General features: G+C 48.9%; 1 protein-coding gene and 1 long non-coding RNA gene across 3 annotated transcripts in view; one reads left to right on the top strand and one right to left on the bottom strand.

Annotated features, from left to right (window-relative positions):
• The first annotated feature begins 1,466 nt into the window (after positions 1-1,466).
• Positions 1,467-7,036, top strand: LOC133767068 (uncharacterized). The gene is made up of 3 exons (XR_009866800.1): positions 1,467-1,549; positions 4,782-4,896; positions 6,670-7,036. It is a non-coding gene; the product is annotated as an uncharacterized LOC133767068 (long non-coding RNA).
• The window catches only part of FAM3D (FAM3 metabolism regulating signaling molecule D), a 53,392-nt gene continuing 34,142 nt past the window's right edge, over positions 1,541-20,790 (bottom strand). For both annotated transcript variants that reach the window (XM_062201184.1, XM_062201185.1), the window contains exons 7-10: positions 8,428-8,478; positions 5,583-5,667; positions 4,201-4,327; positions 1,541-1,803 (exon numbers count right to left, since the gene is read on the bottom strand). In XM_062201184.1, the coding sequence (XP_062057168.1) occupies positions 1,714-1,803; positions 4,201-4,327; positions 5,583-5,667; positions 8,428-8,478 (353 nt within the window). In that variant the 3' untranslated portion in view covers positions 1,541-1,713. The remainder of the gene's footprint in view (positions 1,804-4,200; positions 4,328-5,582; positions 5,668-8,427; positions 8,479-20,790) is intronic.

Genomic DNA, 20,790 nt, shown 5'->3' on the forward strand with positions numbered 1-20,790 from the left:
AATGTGCAGTGCGGCCTGTGGGTAAGCCCCGTGTCTTCACTGGGGCTGGCGGTGTGGTGCAGCGAGCTGAGCTGCTGTGACGCCGGCATCCCTTGTGAGCTCTGGTGCAAGTCCCCCTTTTGACCCAGCTCCCTGCTAATGTACCTGGGAAAGCAGCAGAACATGGCCCAAGTGCTGGGGCCCCTGCCACCCATATAAGAGACCCAGATGGAGCTCTTGGTTTGGGCCTTGAGCAATTTCAGCTGTTGGAGTTGTCTAGGGAGTGAGGTAGTGGATGGAAGATCTCTGTCACTCTCTCCATCAAATCAAATCAAATCAATTTTCAAAAAGAGCAGTCTTTATTGGTTCTTTCTAAACTGCATAAGGTGTTCCTGCCTGCAGTAGAGAACAACTTCTGAGCGTACAGAGGTGTCTATGGGAATAATAGAACATTTCTGTCAGTGTCATTCCCAGAGTGGGGTCCTGGGCCATGTTTGCCCCAGCAGTGTATCAGTGTGGGTTCCTGGGTCCGTGGTGACTGAGCTGCCTGCAAACCCTCCTTTAGTCCAAGGATGATCCTGTGTGCAGGAATGGGTGGGTGGCTGGCGGGGTGCCACCCTGCCCCAAGCGACCCCACTGCGTGTGCAGCCTGTGTCCTAGCCGACGGTGCCCCTGGCTGAGGGTTCCCACGCTCTGACCTCCTCTGTACCCCAGCTTCTCGGCACATTTGCAGTTCTCCCTGTCCCCCCGGACTTGGGAGCCTCCTGGCGCTGGTGCGCATTTGCACTCTGCTGGCTGCAGGAGGCCGGGCCCCTGTGCTCCCTCCTCCTGGGACTCAGCCTAGAGCCAGAGACCGGCCTTTCTTCGAGGTCCCAGCTATTCCCTGCCCCAGGCCTCCCCCTTGAGAGGGCATGCTCCAGTGGCCTGGTGGCAGCTGGGCCCCCCCGGAGGTACCTGGGACTTCATATCACCAGCAGGCCTCCACAGGTGGCTGATGGGAGTTGGTGAGTAAATGCCCCAGCTCCCCGGTCCCTGAGAGGAGGCTGGCGTGGTGCATGTGGGCACGGGCTCCTAGTGGTTCCTGCCGGGACTTGGCCCCAGCACCCGGCGGGGGGGGGGGGGGTAGTGGTGGTGCGGGTTGACAACGCACCCTTCACTGCTCTCCCTGTCTCCCCTCTCCCTTCCCCTGCTGCTGATTCTGGAGTCACCTCCCAATAAAGCACCTGCCCCAGGCTGTGTGTGGAAGGCGGCCCTTGTCCTGCCTACTCCATCCTGTGACGACCCTGCCTGGGGCCTGACCACCCTGGGAAGGAAGTTCTTTGACACCTTCACAAAATCCCCATGCTGCCAACAGTGGGCCCTGACCTGAGTCTAGGCCAATTCCACCCCAGGGAGGAACCTCCTGAGTGCTGGGAAGGCTCATTCCGAATCAGTAACAATACCTTTAATTCTGCTCAGGTGTGGGTGGTCAGTCCTCCCTCCGGATGGGCCGGCAGCAGGCCCTGAGGCAGCACACCCGTGCCCACCTTCACATGGTGGCTGCCAGAAGCCGAAGCCGTGCAGTTCCCAGGTAGGAGTTCTTGGGGTGCTGGGCGGGTTTGCTTTCCGATGAAGGGCAGCGAAGTGCGGTGTGCGCGGCCCCTTGGTGCTCTCCGCACCTGTGCTGCCGCTGCCTCGGTCCCGAGTCGGGCAGGAGCTTCCCAGAGCCCTGGGCCTGGGCGAGCCGCAGCCGTCCTAGAACACCTTCTTGGGCACACAGCCTTCCAGCTCCAGCAACTCCGGCCAGCCCTCGTATTTGTTTGTGTCTGGGTTGTTCTTCAGGTACTAGAGAGAGAAGAGTTACTGTCAACAGGGAAGCTGTTGAGGAACCCTATGTGCATTTGCCACTTGTGGCACAGCGGGTTAAGCCACCTGCCTCCCTTATGAGCACTGGTTCAAGTCCCAGCTGCTCCACTTCCAATCCAGCTTGCTGCTAATGTGCCTGGGGAGGCATTGGAGCAAGGCCAAAGTCCTTGGACCCCTGCACACATGTGGAAGACCGGATGAAGTTCTGGGCTTCAGCTACGTCCAGCCTTGGCCGTTATAGCCATTTGGGGAGTGAACTGGAAGATGGCAGACCTCCTTGTCTGTCTCTAACCCTGCTTTTCATAGAGCAAGACTCAAGAATTCTTTTTATTGAATGTTATGATTGTTACTGGGGGTGTCAGAGGGGCTGATACAGAATTTAGGGGAGGGGCTAAGGCTCTCTAAGCTCTTGTCCCCGCACCCCCAGGGATGATAGGTGGTAACTGGATTCTTTTTGCTTCTGTTTGAAAGGCAGAGTTACAGAGAGGGAGAAGCAGAGAGAAACAGAAGTCCTCCCTGTGCTGGTTCACTCCCCAGACGGCTGCAACAGCCAGGGCTGGGGCAGGCTGAAGCCAGGAGCTTCTTTCAGGTCTGCCATGTGAGCAGCAGGGGCCCAAGCACTCGGGCCATCATCTGATGCCTCCCAGGCGCGGTAGCAGGGAGCTGGACCGGAAGCAGAGGGGAGATGCAGGCCGAGGCACCCTGATACAGTGTGAGGTTTTCCCATGGGGTCTGCTTTGCTGCTGACCCTGTGCGAGCCAAGGCAGACACCAAATCCACGTGGGGTGGGCCTCCCCCGTGAGGAAATGTCCAGAACAGGCCCATCCCCAGAGACCGGAAGTAGGGGAGGGGGACTTGGGCTGTCTTCTACTGCTTTCCCACTCGCATTAACAGAGAGCTGGACCAGAAGCGGAGCAGCCAGGACTTGAATGAGCATCCTATTGGATGCCGACACTGCAGGCCGGGGGCTTTACCTGCTATGCCACAGCGCTGGCCTTAGAATGTTTTTTTAGGTTGATAATTTTGTGTGGCCTGTGGATGATGTTATAAATTAGCCATATAGCCCTCAGCAGCGAAAAATGTCCAGTGCATTCTCCTTGAAACACACACTTAGGAAAAACCCAATGTTTCTGGCTGGCGCCGTGGCTCACTAGGCTAATCCTCCACCTGTGGCGCTGGTACCCCAGGTTCTAGTGTTGGTCGGGGCACCGGATTCTGTCCCAGTTGCTCCTCTTCCAGGCCAGCTCTCTGCTGTGGCCCAGGAGTGCAGTGGAGGATGGCCCAAGTCCTTGGGCCCTGCACCCCATGGGAGACCAGGAGAGGCATCTGGCTCCTGCCTTCAGATCGGCGCAGCGCACCACCCGTGGCGGCCCGGAAGACCTTTCTGTCTCTAACTCTGCCTGTCAAAAAAAACCCCAATGTCTCCTGAATAAGCCCCTGGGGCTGCTCCCTCTCTGCCCTCACAGCCCCTCTCCCACCAGCTGCTGGGCTCCTGCCTTCCATGGCACTCTCCAGGCCCAGCCAGGGAAGCCCCCAGGCAAGTGCTATGGCAGCAGGCACCTCCTCACAGACCTAGGCGAGCAGGCGTGAGCCTCCCTGAGGACCCAGCTTTGTACCTGCTTTGTTCCAAGTGTTAAGGGAGATCCTGCCGCTGGCTGTATTTCTCTTGCTGTGACCCCGGGCCTGCCCCTCCCCTGATGAAGCCTCCAGGGCTCCCCAGTGCCATCAGGTCAGTCTGTGCCGGCAGCATTGACCTGTAGCTCTTGTCTCGGGATCCGGCCAGAGCTGGATGCTCTCACCACAGGGCCTGGGGAAAGCCTCGCTATTCCGCCAGCCATCTCAAGGCTGTGCAGATGGGGAGAAGGCCCAACCCCCAACCCTTCCTTGACCCTCTGGAGGCTCTTGGGAGCCCCCTCACACTCCACATTCCCTGGCTCAGGGCGCACCTAGGCCATGCCTGTTGAGCCCTGTGTTAGGATGTTCCTGCTGGCCTCCACGTGCCAGGGGCTCTCGCTGGGCTAAGTTGGCTCTCACACAGAGAGCCTCCAAGGGGCTGTGGGCTGTGCTGTCCCAAACCCTTCCCTTTACCGGTGCGGAAGGGGCTGGCTAAGCCCCAACTGGCACCAGAAGCCGGGCCTGCCATCCACCCACTGCATCTCCACATTCCTTACGCCTTTCTATTTGATGTTGGCTTGCCCCGGGGGGTGCTTCTCTGTGTTCCTAGCATTTGTGCCTGCCCAACCTCTTGCCAAAGTAGCTTCTCCCTGGGTGTTGGCCAATGGGACCAGCCTGACCTTGGGGTGAGTGACAACCTGCTAGCCCCACGTCAAGACCTCTCCCTCATACCATCCTGCAGCGCCTGCGACCAGGACCCACCTCCTCAAAGGGGCTTTTGCTCTTGAGTTCTTGGGCCCCCAGGAACACCCAGCTGTCACGGAAGCCCAGCTCCTTGGCATAGGAGCTGCCGAGGTCGGAGAGGAGCTTCCTGATGTCGTCATTCATCCTGCAGAAGGCCAGAGGGGACGGATGACACGGGGGATGGGCGGAGGGGCACCTGGTGGCAGGACAGGTGCACTGTGGGGCTCTCGGACCCGCCCCACCCTCTGCCCATTACTTGGCGGGACACAACTGCCACCTGCACATGTAATCCACGTGCAGCTGGAGCAGGGGTGGGGAACTTCTGGCCCAACACGGCCTGCAGATCTGACCCTACATTCACAGGCTGACTTTTTAGTGGACAATTTTGTATGGCCCAGGAATGATGTTAGAGAAATCCACACGGCCCTTGACAGAAAAAGGATTGCCTACCCCTGATGGGGTGCCACCAAAAAGTAACTGAAAAATCATCCCCCTTCCCTGAGACTAAACGTTTTAGCAGAATCGTGCATCTCATAACCACAGAGATTCCAAGCAGTGGGAGCAACATGAGGTGGTTTCATTATTGACCTATGTTGCAGGTGCACTTAGCAGAATAAGGGAGCTGTGGTAACGTTAGGTGATACAAGGTCACGGGAGCCAATGGTGTCATGGGGTTGGACACAGACCACAGTGTCATCCAGCGGTGCCAGACTGGTAAGTGTCCTCCTGTGTCCTTTTTTAAACAATTAATTACAAGAGGGAGACCTGGCCACGCTTGGGCCAGGTCAATGCTGGGTGTCCCACAGGGGTGGCAGGGACTCCATCACTTGAGCCATCACTGGCTGCCTCCCAGAGGGTTCGTCAGCAGCAGGAACCTGCACTTGAACCAGAGCACCTGATGTGCGACTCGGGTGTCCCAAGTGCTGTCCTGACTGCTGTGCCGAATGCCAGCCCCTTTTACACATTGTCCACGCCATCATCTTTGATGCAGGACACTGTTCTTTAAGTCCATGTAATAACAATGGGGAGGAGGGTCTTCAAAAAGTTCACAGAAAATGCTTACTGTGGGGAGAAAGAAAACTATGCGGGGATTTCTAAAGATTCTGCACCACAGTAATATCTTGGAATTCTACTTTCCAAGAACTTTCTGGCATGCCCTCCCCTGTCACCAAACATCAACATTTCTGTGACCAGTCGGTAATGACTGGACAGGGAGGGTTTCTGGTGGGTCACAGGTGCAAGGAGCCTTTGGGAAACCTCCAGGGACATCTCTCTGTGCGTTTCCCCAGTGACCTCCTGAGAGCAGCTGCCTGACGGGGCGCTGGCATGCAAGGCACAGAAGGATCTGGTGTGCGTCACCACATGGTGCTGTGGCCCAGCAGGCAGAGTTTCCCACTTACTTGGTCCCTGGGTCATCGTAGGAGGCCACCAGCACCAACGTGCCCGTTGGAACTTCTTTAAGGAATTGCAGCAGACTCTTGGGGTCTGAGGGAGGAAGGAACACGAGGCGCTGATTACGTAGGGAAGTGACCACTGGCACTGTCGCTCGCTTCTGCTGCCTGGGGGCAGGCTCCCACTGAGCTTGGATGCCCCCCAAGAGGCCTCTGTTCCAGGGAAGGGTAAAGGGAGCAGAGGGAGGGGGACCGGGGGTCAGCTTTGGTTGCTGGAAATTCAAAGTTCCCCAGCTGACCGTGAGGGGCACTGGGGGTGACAACCACCGGTCAGGCAGCCCCTGTGGGTCTACGCTCGAGGTCCCTGAGCACCATCCGCTCCAGGAGCTCAGGGCTCTGTGCACACCCCACCCCCTCCACACTGGCCTCTGCTGATTTCGGTGGTACATCCCACGGCCTCAGACAGGTGTGATCTGAGAGAGAACACAGGTCTCCTACCTTGCTCCTGCTACATTGAGGGGCAGGGCTCTGCTTATGTCTTTAACCCTTCCCTAAACTTGCAAACCTTTCCATTGCACAGAGAGCAGCCGAGGCTCAGCACCTAGGGCAGGCACGAGCTTGCTGGAAGGATGCTGATTTGTTTCCTTTGTATTTATTTTTACATTCTCTGTCCCAGCAGAATAAGCAAGAATGGCATGTACTTAAGACAGTGATGTCCCTTTATAATCTATTTTCATAAAAAATGAGCTGATTAATAGGAAAATGTGAATACTGCGGATTTTACTCCCGTATCCCATCTGCAAGTTGTAGAATAAGGGCAATTGGAGAAGAGGGCTCTGGAATGCTGAGGTTTAGGAAGGAGTCCCCTAGTGGGGACTACATCTGTCAAATGAGGGTGAGTACTAGCCCTGCCGATAGCAAGTGCGCTCTGATGGAATTACAACCTATGAGCGCGATCAGCTACATAACCTGTGGGGTCCAGTGCCAGATGAGAATGCTAGGCCGTTTACTGGAACATATAGGCCAAGACTGGGATAGCGGTGTTGCACACGACACACGAGGTTTTCCTAAGCATCGCTGTTTGCTTTGTTCACAGGCTGCACTTCCACAAAGCTGGCCGCCCTTGGGAATAATCAACTCCCCCATGCCAGCCCGCAGAAGGCCCTGTCGGTCACCCCAGTGCCTGTTCTAATGAAACGATCCTGGAACTTCAAAGATCAAAAGGGGGAGCTCTCAGAGCACCATTAATTTGCTTGTGGCATGAGCAGGTGCTGGGATCTAGCGCCTGTTTGCAATGGATGTGGGTGTCGGAGAAGGTGAGGGGGGCCCTGTGTTCCCATCGCTACCCTTTAAAAATCTGCTTTCTCTTGTCTCTCGGGGGAAAGGGGTGTGTGCTCTCAAAACACCTCTATTCCTGTACCCCGTCAGCCCAGGTTGTATTTAAGTCCACAGTAAGGAAGTAAAAGGTGAGCTTCATCTGCGTAATTTTTTTTCCTGTTCCTTTCTGCCCTCCATGCTTCCAAGTCATTGGGCTGGACTGAGGGAGCAGGGGAGGGAGGACACCAAGGTCACCTCCCTGGCTCCCCTCTGCCGGCCACACCAGGCGGCCCCTCACCACATGGGTGCTATGGAACCCGTGCGGAAACTGAGGGACAGGGGTGCCACCTGCCTCTGGTCATGAGGCCCCAAGTCTCCGACCCAGAGGATGTGCCATCCCCAGGACCCTGCAGGGTGCTGGCCAGAGAACAAGCGGAGGCCTCTGGCCCTCAGCCCATGGCTCACCCCCTTCTCACTCTCACCCCCAGCTCTGTCAGGAATCAGCAGGGGCCTTGCACGCCTACACGCGGACAGGGACGGTGCAGACAGCACGTACAAGCTCCGCCCACCTCTCAGTCCTAGGAGCAGGTCTGCCAACTTGGTCGAGGCTTGTGTGGGCCTCGATGCAGACTCCAGGCTGCATCTCCCCTGGCCCTGTAGACTCCTCACCCACGAGCTGGGACCAAGAAGCCAGGTGGGGCCGCCACCATACCCCTCCTTGCAAAGGCCTCCACATCCCAGGGCAGCCCCTTCCTCTGTCAGCAGCAGAGACTGCCAGGCCCCTGGCTTTGCTAAGGGGCACCTGCTGCCTCTTCAGCCCGCACTGAGCCTTCTGTGCGAGAGGGAGCCGGGGACCCATTCTGGAAGGTGTGTGGAGAGCTAGGGGAGGATCGTGCCAGGCTCTGCGGTAGCTGGTTGGCGAGGAGGCTGCTGGTGGGATTCCAGCCCGGGCTTCCCCGCCTGAGCTCAGGGCGAGGCGGCAGTGGCTCCCCCAGGGACAGCACGGAGAAGCCCGAGAACTGCAGCTGTGCAGAGCTTGGGCCTCAGGGGCCTCCCTGGGCCCACCGGGGATCCCTGAGCCCTGGGACAAAGCTCCCTTCTGGGCAGAGAGGAAGAGGGTACAGCCGACCCTGCTTGTCCTGGTCCTCAGCAAGCTGGACACCAACGCCACCCGCGTTTCTTTGCTCAAAGGTCTACTCGGGCCTCCAGACTCCACTCGCACCCCAGCCCTTCTGGGCTGTCTCTCCGTGTTAGACACGGGCTCCGAGTGCACAGCAGCAAGGCTTCTGCACACGCTCAGGGTGGGCCTCCCTCCTTGTGCCGTCTCCTATCCCCAGCTCGCCTGAGCCTACCTCCCCAGTAAACCTTCACACTTGTCTCACGATCTGCACCTGGGCTAGGCCTACTGAGACAGTTGCCATGCCAAAGGCAGCAGGTGGCCCTGAGCTCAGCTCCATCTCCCATGAAAACCATTGCCTGCCGGGGTGGGGGGTGTGCGTGTGTGCGCCCACATCCGCCTGCGCCCAGCCGAGCCTACCTCCAGAGTACATGTCGAAGGAGTTGTGTCTCAGCACCAGTCCCGTGGTTCCTGGGGGTTGAGAGAGCACAAGGGTTACTTCCCGCATCAGGGGTCATTCCGCTCGCCCTTTTGTGACAATGGCCACAGAATAATCTGAGGTCCAAGAAATGGAACAAGGACGGAATGAAATCAGATCCAGCCCAAACCGTGCTGCAGGAGCCCAGTACCCATCAGGCTCATCTGAGGGCACGGGCTGGACGGGCTCTGGACTCAGCGAACAGGACCCATCCGAGTTTGTGTTCTACACTGCCCCTCCCTAGCGCCCGAGCCAGCATTCGGATCTGCCTTAGCACCTGGACCATGGGTTGTGGGAGCTGAACAGGATGTGTTTCAAACACGTAGTAGGGATACAGGACAAGTGTTCACTGCACAATAGCAACCAGAGGAGTAGCAGATGGTGGAATATGGACAGGGCACACTGCACTAGGCTAAGGGCCAATAGTCAACAACAACAAATGTGCTTCTCAGGGGAGAGTTGGAGGGAAAACTGCAGTGCAGATTGTGCGGAAGGCAAAGTCACGCCACAGATCTGTGTGCAAGGGGCAGACGTGCAGCACTGAGCACAGACACAACAAACGACCCCGCAGCCCTGAGCTGGAGAAAGCACCAACTCTGAGAAGGTGAGACGAGACTGCAGGAGCCTGTGCCACTGGTCCTACAGCTGGAAGGAGAGCCTAGCAGGCCACACTGTCTGAGTCTGGCCCAGGGCCCTGAGAGGAACAGGGCGCCTGCTCACCCAGAGGAAAAATGGGGGCATGTTCCTCTCTCCCCATGCCCCCCAACAATGGTGCCTGGCAGTGGGCTGAGAGGGTGGGCGCCGTTTTGGACATAGTAGGTAGCAGCTGCGGCAGCTCTTGTGCACACACACAGCAACTGGCGGGGACGCATACCATCTTGTCAGCAGAGGCAGCCACAGCAGCTCCGGTGGGAGGAGAGGCCACTCCGACATTACTACTGGCTGCCGCAACTGGTCTATGCACAGCAACCGGCAGGCAGAAGGCACGATTGGGAAGCAGGTAGGGCGCTGGCCAGCAGGTATTGTGCACGTGTGTGATCCAGGGATTTCACAAGAGGAAAATCCACATTCCCCACTTTGAGTCTGGCTGGGAAGACTGACAGGGGGCTGGGCACCCCTAACCTCTCAATCTATCACAGGCTTCGGGTCTCAAACCGCCTAGCAGGAGCACCCACAGGCAGCTGGCTCAGGGAACATCTCAGCCTCTCTGTGGACGGGACAGGCTGGTGGGGTGCAGTGGATCCCCTGCACCCTGTGACTGTGGGAGCTTTGTGTGCTGAGACTGGGGGAACTCTGACTTTGTGAGAGCACACAGGGTGTAGCTGAGTGTCTGGGCAGTCTCTGGGTGGGGCTCCACACGCTCAGTGCTCCCTGACTGCCGGGGGTGGGTCCCTGCAGCGGGATGCAGGCCCACACTAAGGACTGCACAGGTCCTTTTGTGAGTTCATGTGGGAGCAAGGGTGACTGCTAAGAGGAGGGAAGGGTGTGATTACGCTTGCAGAGTCATCTTGTGCTAACAAGAGGAGATCTACTGCACCCAACTTGGGTGTCACCCTCGATACTCACCCCGACCAGAGCTCCGTGGCCACACCCAACACGCACCTCTGGCTATTCACCCAAAGAGCAGACATTCCACTGAGTCACAGAGGCATAGTTCAAAGATAAAGGCCATCAAAGGAAAAAAATCAACAAGTATCTCCACAAATGCCTAAAAATAAATGCGAAATTCAAGAAACAACAATAGGGAAGACAACGTGATCAACACACCCTTCCCCAAAGGAACATAGCAACACTTCAATAACAGAATGCAAACAGGATGAAACTGATGCAATGCCTGACATGGAATTCAAAAGATAATCATGGCTGGCGCCACGGCTCATTAGGCTAATCCTCCGCTTGTGGCGCCGGCACACCGGGTTCTAGTCCTGGTCGGGGCGCTGGATTCTGTCCCGGTTGCCCCTCTTCCAGGCCAGCTCTCTGCTGTGGCCCGGGAGTGCAGTGGAGGATGGCCCAAGTGCTTGGGTCCTGCACCCACATTGGAGACCAGGAGAAGCACCTGGCTCCTGCCTTCGTATCAGCGCGGTGCGCCGGCCGCAGCAGCCATTGAGGGGTAAACCAACAACAAAGGAAGACCTTTCTCTCTCTCTCTCTCTCTGTCCACTCTGCCTGTCAAAAAAAAAAAAAAAAAAATCATGGACTTACTCAGAAGCAAAGAGAAGCAAACCCATCAATTAAAGAAATCCTAACATGACATGAATGAAAAATTTCCCCATGAAATGGAGATTTTAAAGAGAAATTAAAAAATATTAGAAATGAAGAATTCAATAGGCCAAATAAAACAACAGATTTAGTGAGACCGAAGAAAGAATATCTGACCTGTAAGACAAATCTTTGGAAATTTTTCAGTCAGAACAACAAAAAGAATAAAGAAAAAAGAAAGAAGAAATTTGAAAAATTAAAGACCCTGTTGGAGAGGCGGCAAGATGGCGGAATAGGCAGGAAGCACACTTAGTCCGGGGGGAGAGAAAGTTTAATATAAGTGGAGATACTGCAGGGTCAAGGAAGAGTAGCGGATGAAACAGCAGAGGAAACTCTTCCGGAACTAGTGATTCACAGTGGACCTGCGTGGAGAGCGTGGGAGCCCAAGTTCGGGACACCAGCGGCAGACTCAACGCACCAGCGCTGGAACGCGAGGTGAGCCGAACCTCCATAGCCCGAGATACCAGCAGGCAAGCGGAAAGAGGAGGCTAGAGGGAACGAGGCTTGAAACTCCGTGGGGAAAAGTTCACCAGGCTAACTAGAAGAGAGAGAAAATAAAAATAAAAAAAGTGACTGATACGGACACAAGTTTCTCTCTCTCCGCTCACCTCTCACAGGCGAGCAAGACAGAGCAGGTGCCATTTTGGACATACGTCATAAGCAGGGCGACCTCAGGTCTGCACCAGCCCTGAGCCTAGCAGAAAAACCTGACTCTGGGGGGAGGGGTGAAATAACAGGAGATTAGCATCTAACTTGGCAACCCAGTGGGAGACTGCAGGAGAATTGGAGCCCACACTGAGGACAGCAGAGATTCCCTGTGTGGTCCTTGGGAAAGAGCTTCCAATCTCTGGCTACTGTGGGTATATCATTTGCCTGCTAACTACCTCCAATTACGTTCAGCTGTGCGGAATTACTTCCCTTTTAAATCAAAAAAAGAAAGAGAGATTTACCACACCTAACCTGGGAGTGTCATCCTTGACACACCCTCAACCCTGAGGAACCAAACACAGCTCTCAGTCCACACTCATCTCAAGCCTCTAAGGCTCCACAGAAAGCAGACAGTCCACTTAATATAGAGCCATAGTGTAACAAGAAAAAACACCACAGTGAAGAAACCAAATATCTCCAACATGCCAAACAACAAATGCAAAAACCAAGCTAACAAGAACAAGGAAGAAACTATGACGCCCCCAAATGAAAAAGACACCCCAATTCAAGATTATGAAGATGATGAGATCGAAGAAATGCAAGAAGTGGATCTCAAAAAATTGATAAGAACATTAAGAAGTTCTCAAAAACAAATTCTTGAACTACAGAAATCCTTCATGGACAAGATAGAAAATCTCTCTCGTGAAAGTGAAATATTAAGGAGGAATCAAAATGAAATGAAACAACTACTGGAACAAGAAACTCTGATAGTGACTAGAAATCATAATGAAATGAAGAGTTCAATAGATCAAATGACAAACACATTAGAGAGCCTTAAAAACAGAATGGGCGAAGCAGAAGAGAGAATATCAGACTTAGAAGACAGAGAACAGGAAAGGAAACAGGCAAACCAAAGAAAAGAAGAAGAAATTAGAAATCTAAAAAATATTGTCAGGAATCTACAGGATACTATTAAAAAACCCAACATTCGGGTTCTAGGAGTTCCTGAAGGCATGGAGAGGGAGAAAGGATTAGAAGGCATTTTCAGTGAGATACTAGCAGAAAATTTCCCAGGTTTGGAGGACAGAGGCATCTTAGTACAGGAAGCTCATAGAACCCCTAATAAACATGACCAAAAGAGATCCTCACCACGACATGTTGTAATCAAACTCACCACAGTGAAACATAAAGAAAAGATCCTAAAAGGTGCAAGAGAGAAACGTCAGATCACTCTTAGAGGATCTCCAATTAGACTCACAGCAGACTTCTCATCAGAAACCCTACAAGCTAGAAGGGAATGGCGAGACATAGCCCAGGTACTAAGAGAGAAAAACTGCCAGCCCAGAATATTATATCCTGCAAAGCTCTCATTTGTGAATGAAGGTGAAATTAAGACTTTTCATAGCAAACAGAAACTGAAAGAATTTGTTGCCACTCATCCTGCCCTGCAAAAGATGCTTAAAGATGTCTTACACACAGAAGCACAGAAACATGGTCACCAATATGAAAGAAGGTAAAGGAAGGAAACCTCACAGCAAAAGATCACAGGAAGCTCAATTTCTCTTTGACATAGAATTAAACTCTGATGCTCTGTTAAAGCAATGTGTTAAAGTAATCTATTATGTTCTCTTGATGTCTGTTAAATTCTAATTGTTCAAAAACAGCTGAATTTTTATTAAGAGCTATGGGTTATTTAAATATGTGCTTTTTTCAAAAATTTGAATAATCTCCTTGTAACAATGATCAAATTTGGTCTATGTTATGTCATGATTTTAAGAAATCTTATTTCAACCAGATATTTTGGATTTTGAGCCTTCTTGGCATTCTTGACAGGCATTCAAAAAATCAAAGTTTCAAACAATCTGGTCTCTAAAATTTCCAGTAAATCCTGGACTTTGGTGTTTCCAGTTTGGGCCCAACTGAAAAAATCGAAGGACCTATGTCTCTCATCTTATAGAGACACCAACTAATCAGTCTATTTGGAGTATATTAGAAGTACTGTCAAGATGTGATGTGGTACCAGACTTTAAGTTTCTATAATGGAAAATGCTATTAATACAAATGTTTGAGAATTAAAAAGTCTAATGATCTTGTGTTACTAGACATGATAGTTATCTTAATGAGAAAGCCCCAGAGGCTTAAAGAGTTAAATACTTGTAAAATCCTACAGGTGCTTTCAAAAATACTGTGAAGTAAGCAAGTGTCTCTTGTTGGTTGATGAGTTTATAATTTTAATCATGGCGACTTAAAGTCTTTTGTCATCCACAGTTATATATGATCTGCTGCTCATAAAACTAAAGCGTTGTTGGTTCTGTGTTTAGCTGTCCTCCTATAGGTTCCTATGGACTTTTTCCAGCCACTTTTATTGTATTCAGTACTTTGGGATGGCTCTATAAACAGATGAAGCCAATAATGTATTAACAGTACCAACTGAGAGAAAGTATGGTTAACTGAGGTTACTAAAAAGAAAAAGCAATTCAAATCAATTGGCAATCTACAAAAAGAGTTAAAGATTTTAAAAGCTATTATTAAAATTGATATATTGGTCTATTATGCTATATTATATGTGTGTACATATTGTATGTCCACATGGGAAAATTTTATTAAGAGTTTTATTTTAAATGGCTTATAGATAAGATTGTCCATAAATTTAAGCTGCTAAAATCAATCAAAGATACATTTTAATTTGTGGGACCTGAATCTGTGTATCATATGTTTTAGACTTGTTGGTAGAAAGAAACTAAAAACATTTTAGATGGTTGTGCTTAAGTTTACTGGCTAAACAAACTACACCATGTTAGATATTTAAGAGGTGTTTTCAAATACATGATTCTTAAAATTTATAGAAGGCATTGGACCTTCCGGTAAATGTTTTCTTAAGTTGTTATCTAATGGTTGAAACGGTTTGCTAAGTATTCATGTGATATTGCTATTGTCAGCAAGCGATCTAGGACTTGCTCCCTCATTTCTCTATTCTAAGCCCAACTTGTTCTTTCATTTCTCTATTCTCTTCAAGGTAGGAAACTAATTCTATTATGAAGGAATCTGTAGGACGCACAATTTAATCTTTAGACCTTATAAAAGAGATGGCTAACATTTTTCTGCAATAGCATAGCCAAAATAAGAACTCAAATAATAATCTCATAGCTAGATTCACTTCGCCATTAGCGAAGTATACAGTAAGTAGAAAAAACCTCCCTTTCAGACCAAAGGGAAAGAAAGTTTTAAAGTGAGAATATAATTTTCCTCATGGACATTGTCTACCTTAGAAAAACTACTACAGAACATGCCTGTGACTATAGACTTGTAGTTCAGGCCACCGAAGATTAGAGATGGGAAACGGGCACTCCCTTGACTTGCATCCTCTGGTCTGCTTTAACACAAACCAGGAGGAAAGGAAAGCTCGGCATCAGAAGCAATGGGTGGCAGGCCTATTAATGGCTGATCTGTACAGTGATCTGCCCTCAAGGAGACCCAACAGGCCAGTCCACTGCAGTGGCTTTCAATGTGGTAAGCCTGGGCTTCAGCAGAAGTCAGCTTGTGAAGAGCCCTGGCAGCTCTGCCAAGAGTTGGATCACTGGAAATGGACCTGCCCTGGAGTCGAAGGATGCCCAGGTCAGAGCCACAGATCTTATTGGCTCTAAGCTGAAAAGCCCTTCACTCAGCCCAACTTCCAAAGTGACCACTGCAGCTGAGGGTATGGTCAAGCAGGGTCAGCAACATTGCAGGCAGAACTGTAAATTTCTTGTTAGAGATGCCCCCTGCCTTGACCTGGCCAGCTCTCCTCCCAGGCCAGCCAAGTAATGAAAGTCAACAGAGTGCCTTCCCCTAGGAGGGTCACACCTCCCTTAGGATATACCCCATGTGAAGAGATAGATAGGTCTGGGCCTCTGAATTTACAAGGCCTAAAGCCCACCAGATTATTATCAAGCCCCTTCTGTCAGGTTCTATTTGCCTCTCAATCAGAAAACTTAATTGTAGCTTAGACAGCACCTTTCTTAGCTCCTCTAATAATGACTCTGTCCTTTGTTCTAGGCCCTGTCTAGTGCACTTGGGCCTCATTCCTTTGTAATCATAACCTCTACTCTACCACCAATGGCTCTACTCCCAACATGTGTGTACTGATGGTCCTCTTCCCCACTTAATGCTGTATAATTGTTCAAACCTGGTAAATGCCACTCTTAGGATCATTGGTTACTATCCTCACTCTGTCTTTTATGACCTTGTCTAAATATGATCAGAGTCGGGGAACTTGGAAGGCTTCCATAGCCTTGGCAACTCATGATGACAGCCTAAGATGGTTACTGGCGCCATAAACTAGAGTGTCAATTTGTTGGGTCAACAACAGGAGCCACTGTGCACTTGCTCCTCATGTGGGATCTCTGTCCTCAATGTGCTGTACATTTTGATTTAATGCTATAACTAGTACTCAAACAGTATGTTTCACTTTGTGTTTCTATGTGGGTGCAAACTGTTGAAATCTTTATACTAAATTGATCTTCTGTATATAAAGAGAATCGAAAATGAATCTTGATGCAAATGGAAGGGGAGAGGGAGCGGGAGGGGGGAGGGTTGTGGGTGGGAGGGAAGTTATGGTGGGGGGAAGCCATTGTAATCCATAAGCTGTACACTGGAAATTTATATTCATTAAATAAATGTTTAAAAAAAAAAAAAAAGACCCTGTTGGAGATTTATGGGATACTATCAAAGGATCCAACATATGGTTTTCAGGAGTTCCTGAAGGCATGGAAAAAGAGAATATTTTAGAAGGCTTTTTGAGTGAAATAATTACAGATAACTTCCCCAATTTCAAGGAACAAAGAGATGTCCAAGTACAGGAAGCACACAGAACAGCTAATAGACATGATCAGAGAAGATCCTCGCCATGGCACATTGTAATCAAACTCTCCACAGTAAAACAAAGAAAAGAGTCTAAAATGCACAAGACAGAAATGCCAGATTACTTTCAGAGGGTTCCAATTAGACTCACAGCTCAGTTCTCATCAGAAACCCTACAGGCTAGGAGAGAATGGCAAGATATATTCCAAGTCTTATGAGAAACAAACTGGCAATCCATGATAGTGCAAAGCTTTCATTTGTGAATGAAGGTGACGTAAAGAGCTTTCATAGCAATCAGAAATTAAACTAATTTGTCACTGCTTGTCCAGCCTTACAAAAAATGCTTAAGGATGTGCTACACACAGAAACACAGAAGCATGGCCATCATTGTGAAAGAATGTAAAGGCAGAAAATCTCCCAGTTAGGGGCCAGTACTGTGGTGCAGCGGGTTAAAGCCCTGGCCTGAAGTGCCGGCATCCCATATGGACGCTGGTTCTAGTCCCGGCTGCTTCCCTTCAGATCCAGCTCTCTGCTAAGGCCTGGGATAGCAGTGGAAGATGGCCCAAGTCCTTGGGCCCCTGCAACCACATGGGAGAGCTGGAAGAAGTGCCTGGCTCCCGGCTTTGGATCAGCACAGCTCCAGCCATTGTGGCCATTTGCAGAGTAAACCAGCGGATGAAGACCTCTCTCTGTCTCTACCTCTCTCTAACTCTGTCTTTCAAATAAATAAAATAAATCTTTTTTTTTTCCAAAAAGAAAAGAAAATCTCCCAGTTAAAGTACAAAGGAAATCCAAAGTAAACAACAGAAATATTTATGGAAAAAATGGCAAGGCCAAGTTGTTACTTAAAAATAGCAAACATGAAAGCAAATGGCCTAAATTCTCCAGTTAAAAGATATAGGCTGGCTGAATGGATTAAAAAACAAGACCTGTCTATTTGCTGCCTACAACGAACATACCTCACCAACAAAGAAACATGCAGACTGAAAATGAAAGGATGGAAAAAGATATTCCATACTAATGGAAAGCAAAAAAGGGAATGTATAGGTATTCTAATGTCAGACAAAATAAACTTAACACAAAAACTGTTCAGAGAGACAAAAAAGGGCACTATGTAATGGTGAAGGAATTAATTCAACAGGAAGATGTGACTAATACATATGCACTCAATCTCAGGGCAACTGGAAACTTAAAAGAAATGTTAACAAATCTAAAGGGAGACAAGGACTCCAATACAATAGTAATGGGGGACTTCAACACCCTATTTTCATCAATGGACAGATCAACTAGACAGAAAACAAACAAACAACAGAGCTAGTCAACACTATGGATCAAATGGACCTAACATATCTACAGAATTTTTCATACTACAGTGGCAGAATACACATTCTTTTCATGGTGCATTGAACTTTCTCTAGGGCAGACAATCACTAGGCCATAAAGCAAGTCTCAGAAAAAAAAAAACAACTTATCATACTATGTATCTTCTCTGATTACAGTGGCATGAAGCTGGAAATTAACAATGTAAGAATCTCTAGAACATATGTAAACATATGGAGACTGAACAACATGCTCCTGAAAGAACAGTGGTTCATAGAACAAACCAAAAGGGAAATAAAAACATACCTGGAAATGAATGAACATGACAATACAACATATCAAAACTTATAGGCAGAATGGCACCATAGCTTAGTAGACTTAGCCGCCACCTCTGGCACCACCATCCCACATGTGTGCTGGTTCAAGTCTCGGCAGCCTCTTTTCTGATCCAGCTCTCTGCTAATGGCCTGGGAAAGCAGTGGAAGATGGCCCAAGTCCTTGGGCCCCAGCACCTGCATGGGAGACCCAGAAGAAGCTTTTGGCTCCTGGCTTCAGATTGGCCCAGCTCTAGCCACTGTGGCCATTTGGAGAGTCAAACAGCAAATGGATGCTCTGTCTCTCTCTTTCCCTGTCTGTAACCCTAACTCTCAAATAAGTAAAAATCTTCAAAAAAAAAAAAAAAAAAAAAACAAACACAAAACAAAACAAAACAAAAAAAACAAAAACAACCTATGGGAAAAGCAAAAGCAGTGTTAAGAGGGGAAGTTTATCTCCACAACAATAAAACAAACAACCCACTTAAGAGATGGGCCAAGGACCTCAATAGACATTTTTCAAGATAGGAAATCCAAATGGCCAACAGACACATGAAAAAATGTTCAGGATCACTAGCCATCAGGGAAATGCAAATCAAAACCACAATGAGGTTTCACCTCATCCTGGTGAGAATGGCTCACATACAGAAATCTACCAACAACAGATGCAGGAGAGGATGTGGGGGAAAAGGGACACTAACCCACTGTTGGTGGGAATGCAAACTGGTTAAGCCACTATGGAAGTCAGACTGGAGATTCCTCAGAAACCTGAATATAACCCTACCATACAACCCAGCCATGCTACTCCTTGGAAATTACCCAAAGGAAATTAAATTGGCAAATAAAAGAGCTTTCAGCACCTCAATGTTTATTGCAGCTCAATTCACAACAGCTAAGACCTGGAATCAACCTAAATGCCCATCAACAGTAGACTGGATAAAGAAATTATGGGATATGTACTCTATAGAATACTATACAGTAGTAAAGAACAATGAAGTCTGGACATTTGCAACAAAATGGAGGAATCTGGAAAACATCATGCTGAGTGAAATAAGCCAGTCCCAAAGGGACAAATATCTTATGTTCTCCCTGATTGGTGACAACTAACTGAGCACCAAAAAGGAAACCTGTTGAAGTGAAATGGACACTATGAGAAACAATGACTTGATCAGCCCTTGTCCTGTCAAGGAACAACTTAATACTTTATCCCTTTTAGTATTTTTTGTTCTACTTAATACTATTGGTTGAACTATTTAATTAACACACAATTATTCTTAGGTGTTTAAATTTAACTGAAAAGTGGTCTCTGTTAAATATAAGAGTGGGAATAGGAGAGGGAGGAGACGTACAGTTCGGCACATGCTCAATCGGACTTGTCCCAAACGGCAGAGTTAGAAACGTGCCAGGGGATTCCAATTCAATCTCATCAAGATGGCATGTACCAATGCCATCTCACTAGTCAAAGTGATCAGTTTCAGTTCACAACTGATCATAATGAAAGGATTAAGAGTCAAAGGGATCACATAAACAAGACTACTATCTGCTAATAATAACTGAAAGAATTAAAAAGGAGAGAACGATTCAACATGGGAAGTGGGAGACACAGCAGATACATAGAATGGCAGATGTCCTAAACAGCACTCTGGCTTCAGAATCAGCCCTTAAGACCTTTGGATCTGGCTAAAAAGCCCAAGAGAGTATTTCAGGCATGGAAAGCCAAGACACTGTGGCAAAACAAAAAACAAACAAACAACAACAAACAAACAAACCTAAATGAAAGATCTCTGTGATTGAGATCCCAGCGGAAAGAACAGGCCATCAAAGAAGGAGATAATTTTCTCTGAAGGGAGGAGAGAACTTCCACTTTGACTATGGCCTTGTCTAAATAAGATCGGAGTTGGTGAACTCAAGAGGCTTCCATAGCCTTGGCAGCTCATGACAAGAGCCTAGGGTGATTACTGATGTCATTAATAAGAGTGTCAATTGTTAAGTCAACAACAGGAGTCACTGTGCACTTATTCCCCATGTAGGATCTCTATCCTTAATGTGTTGTTCAATGTGAATGAACGGTACAACTAGTACTCAAATAGTACTTTACACTTTGTGTTTCCATGTGGGTGCAAACTGTTGAAATCTTTACTTAATACATACTAAATTGATCTTCTGTATATAAAGAGAATTGAAAATGAATCTTGATGTGAATGTGATGGGAGAGGGAGCGGGAGATGGGATGGTTGCAGGTGGGAAGGAGGTTATGGGGGGTAAAAGCCACTGTAATCCAAAGCTGTACTTTGGAAATTTATATTTATTAAATAAATTTTTAAAAAAAAGAATTGTGAGAGAATTTCTATTGTTTTAAGCAAAAAAAAAATAAAGTGATGTTTATGGCAATTTGTGCCTACATCAAGAAATTGGGGCCACACCATGGCTCACTAGGCTAATCCTCTGCCTGCGGCACCGGTATCCCAGGTTCTAATCCTGGTTGGGGCACCAGATTCTGTCCCAGTTGCTCCTCTTCCAGTCCAGCTCTCTGCTGTGGCCTGGGAAGGCAGTGGAGGATGGCCCAAGTGCTTGGGCCCTGCACCCGCATGGGAGACCAAGAGAAGCACCTGGCTCCTAGCTTCAGATTGGCACAGCACCCCGGCCGTAGCAGCCATTTTGGGGGTACACCAACGGAAAAAGGAAGACTTTGTCTCTCTCTCACTGTCCAACTCTGTCAAAAAAAATTGGAAACACACCAAATAAATGATTTATAAATGCATCTCAATGATCTAGAAAAACAACAAACCAAATCCAAAATAAGTAGGAAGAAAGAAATAATTAAAATTAGAGAAAAAGTAAACTGAACAAAATACAAAAGATCAGTGATATGAAGAGCTGGCTTTTTGAAAAAATAAAATTGACACACCATTAGCCCAACTAAGC

This window comes from Lepus europaeus, chromosome 9 (assembly GCF_033115175.1).
Source record: "Lepus europaeus isolate LE1 chromosome 9, mLepTim1.pri, whole genome shotgun sequence".
Taxonomy (NCBI): domain Eukaryota; kingdom Metazoa; phylum Chordata; class Mammalia; order Lagomorpha; family Leporidae; genus Lepus; species Lepus europaeus.